The 3,742-nt window shown below is 30.9% G+C and overlaps 1 protein-coding gene across 1 annotated transcript in view; it reads right to left on the bottom strand.

Moving 5' to 3' along the window:
- LOC106789229 (heparan sulfate 2-O-sulfotransferase pipe) overlaps positions 1 to 3,742 on the bottom strand; it is an 18,464-nt gene that overhangs the window by 716 nt on the left and 14,006 nt on the right. The window contains exons 3-6 of the mRNA XM_014753290.1: positions 1,642 to 1,842; positions 1,359 to 1,438; positions 759 to 1,040; positions 191 to 345 (exon numbers count right to left, since the gene is read on the bottom strand). Coding sequence (XP_014608776.1) covers positions 191 to 345; positions 759 to 1,040; positions 1,359 to 1,438; positions 1,642 to 1,842 — 718 coding nt within the window. The remainder of the gene's footprint in view (positions 1 to 190; positions 346 to 758; positions 1,041 to 1,358; positions 1,439 to 1,641; positions 1,843 to 3,742) is intronic.

The raw sequence follows: 3,742 nt of genomic DNA, 5'->3' as shown, positions 1-3,742 counted from the left end.
AAATACTTCCAGTTACCATATAAATTTTTTATATAATTATAATTATATATTAAAATAATAATAATATATTATTGTATAATAATATTATATAATTATACAATAATATATTATTATAATAACAACAACACAACACAAAATTCGAATTATATTATATGAAAAATGAATAATAATAATTGAATAAATATAATACCGTGATAAACTTCGGTTGCACCTCGGAAAAATCGAGGTATGTAATTTTCCAGAACGGTTAGTGTAGTATTCACATCCTCAAGGACACCAACAACCGCATAATGTTTCTCGACAGCTAATTTGGCACGTTCTAAGGCTCCCACCGTGTTGAAAGGACTTTAAATGGTAGGTAATACGATTTATTATTATTTTTTCAATAAAACAAATGTATTGACAACGTTGATTAATAATAATTGTGCGAAATATATCAATATATGTAAATATACATGAAAGTGTGTATGTATTATCGTGAAATACGAAAATTAGACAATGTCAGGATTAACATGATTGCTTGGTGTATGTTCAAAACATTAATGTATGAGAATAAACTCATAAATTCGGTCTTTCACCAATATATTTATTTGGTATATGTCGACATTCACCACGTGAATGATGACATTCTTCAATTTCGGTTTTTTCACGATAACATATATACAGGGTGTATTAAAACTAATGATAATAAATAAGTTACGTGGGATGACTTGTAGATCCTGTAGATGTATGAAAGAATTAAATAAAAATAAACTCACGTGCACTTTTCACTGTGTCCACAAAAGAAAAGGGTTTGTCTACGATGATCACCAATACCCTCGTGTATTTCTCCTTCCAAATAACGACACTCTCTGTCACCCTTCAACACGCACGTCTCAAAGTCTTTCTTTAACCAATTCGGATCGGGTAAGGGTAGATCAGGGAATATTTGTTTCCTTTCCACGTAATACCAGGGTGCTCTGACGTAATAATACCAAGATATAACCCTTTCAACTGGATCACGAACAACGTTTATGTAAATTGGTTCCGGTAAATTGAACCTAGGGAATTATTACAAATTATTGATAAATGTTAGGGGTTTCTTTTTCTTTTTTTATTATTATTCATCCCCGTTGACATACAATAAGATCCTATGAGATCTCATTAGTTTTATGTGTCGTTATAAATTTTGATGTATTTTTAACGCATTCAATTAAATATAATATGTTAGGGTGTACACGTGACACGGAATTTGTTAAATATAATTGTTCGACAAATGAAATAATATTTTTCCAAAGTTTTTCGTATGTCAAAAGGGATGATTGACGAATTTATTTGTATAAAAAAAAAAGGGAAAAAAATTAACGGCTAAGACTCACTTGGTGAAATTCGTGAAACACACGTGTTTAACGTAAACCGATGGTTCCGAATAACTGCTGACCATTCTGGCTAGTTGAAGCTAAACAAAATGACAAATTGTTATTGTTTATTTGTTTACTTAATATATTCCCACATCTCTGTCCAATTCAAGCTGAGCTGTTTTGATTTTGAAAGCAAGCATTCATCCAATTTTCAATCGATGCAAACAATTACTATTCAGTTGAAATGATTTGTGATAATCGAGTAAAATATTTGGTAAGAAGGGGAAGGTGGGGTTCGTACCTGCTCAATTGGGGCGAGACGTATCGTTTCAACTCTTTGAACTCGATCTCTGTTGAAGGAAAACCCATTCCTCATGGAAAGCCTTCTTAAAAGTTCCATAAATGTTTGAGAACCAACTTTTGGTACGCGATTGAAGAAAAGTACCAATCTGTCGGTTCTCTTCGTGTTATTCAATCCATCGATGTCCTCCGTTTGTTCGTACTAAAAAATAAATAACGAATTTTTTTTTTTTACAATAATGTAATACGATTTATTTGACTTTTTATTTGCCTAATTCGAGAAAAGTAAGTTCAACGGTCTAGTCATTTAGGATTTTTCGTTTCAGGCGAACGAAATACTTTTAAACGATTAAATTTTTAATAAGAACAATTTTCAAAAAGACTGAATGTAAATTTTTAATAAAACAATCCGCCATTTTTGGTCCGCCATTTTTTCGTCCGCCATTTTTTGTCCGCCATTTTTGTCCGCCATTTTTCGTCAGCTATTTTCTGTCCGCCATTCGGTTCAATAAAGTAATCAAATTTGTTTATATTTAATATAAATCTAAATACAAATTTAATACGATAAAATATTAGTAAATTTGAACCATTATGTTTTATTTTCGCTTAACAATAATAAAAAATTAGAAACCGTGGGATAATATAGGATTGGGATGCTGCACGTCAATGCATCGTGACGAGTAAGAGTTCGCAAAGCTTTTTTAATTCGAATAAGAAAGAAAAAAGATGAAAATAAGATCGAGTCCATTTCTGGTAAGCTTAGAAACAGGTAAGAAAAGGTGTATACAGTCACTTCCTGAAGAGTCTCAAGCATCTGGCAGTCCTACCGATCGGTCAACGTACTCGATGCCGATCATAGGGAAGTATGTACATTCTTGATGCGTGTCTTACATCAGTTACGTTTTACCAGCTTTATACTACTATCTAGATACACTTACTATCATTCGAAAAAAACTTTCAAGTCATTCTTTCTGACTTAGAAACTCGAGAAAAACGGACTCTTCGAAATGATTTTGTTTAACTTTTCATCCCTGACAGATGAGATTTAGTATCGTTACAATATACGTAAAACAAAAATATCGATAATGAAACATAGAAGTAGAAATAGAAAAATAAAAATGTCGCGAATTATAATTTTTACTTTTTAATTCTAATTTATAAATCATTTTTGCACAATCCTAATTATATTTCAATTATGTTTACCAACAACTCTCTTGAACGTTTTGAAATATTTTCTATGAAATTTATTTCGACACACTTAAAAGAAATAAAGTAATTCGATAGGTTAGATAAAAGTAAAATTGTCGAGTAAGACTCGACAAAGGATCCTCCTGTGATAAAAATAAACGTCGAGTCACACTCGCGACATAGGAGTGTAAAGGATTAAGAAAAATGACGTCATTAGGCAAACGATATCGTTATCGCAATTACGCTTTCATCTATTTTTATACACATATATAATATATAGGCTGGTAAGAATAAATAAATATCTAACCCATTTGTTATAACATCCTGCATTTAATTTAGAACATTATTTTCCAAATGATTATTTTCTAAGAATTTAGAACGAGTATCTATTTCTTAAAGATCAATTACTTTCTAATTAATTACGATTAATCTTGGTTACTTGTGTTCTCGAAAGATCGAAAGTGTGTGTGTGTGTATGTGTCTCTTCTTAAAAAGTATAGAAAGGTGTATATTCTTGCAATAGAACTGAAACAAACATAAATCGTGTAAAGGCTAATTTGGAGTCAATAAAAATCGGCATGTCTTGTTTCTTTTCCTACAATGTAAGTGAGAGGATCCCAAGCGAATGAATTATTTCCGATTACGGTGCTAACGTCTTCTACTCGTACGATTAATGGTACAGCTATTGGTAAAACTATTTTTCATTTTATGATGACTTTGTCGTGTCTCGATAGCTTTCACCGTAAACGATTTCGAATGTCACTTGTTTTTTCTTTTCTTTTCTTTTTTTTCTAACCTTAACTTTGTATCTCTAACCTAAGAAATACTTGCACTTGAATTTCTCAAGTACTATTATCAATCAAATATATTACCGATTCATTACGTTTCATTATTAACAATAATATTTATCAACT

The sequence above is a fragment of the Polistes canadensis genome, unplaced genomic scaffold (assembly GCF_001313835.1).
Source record: "Polistes canadensis isolate GaletaPanama2010 unplaced genomic scaffold, ASM131383v1 scaffold_172, whole genome shotgun sequence".
NCBI lineage: Eukaryota > Metazoa > Arthropoda > Insecta > Hymenoptera > Vespidae > Polistes > Polistes canadensis.
The sequence above is the reverse complement of the archived record's forward strand: the minus strand, read 5'-3'. Positions and strand labels throughout refer to the sequence as shown.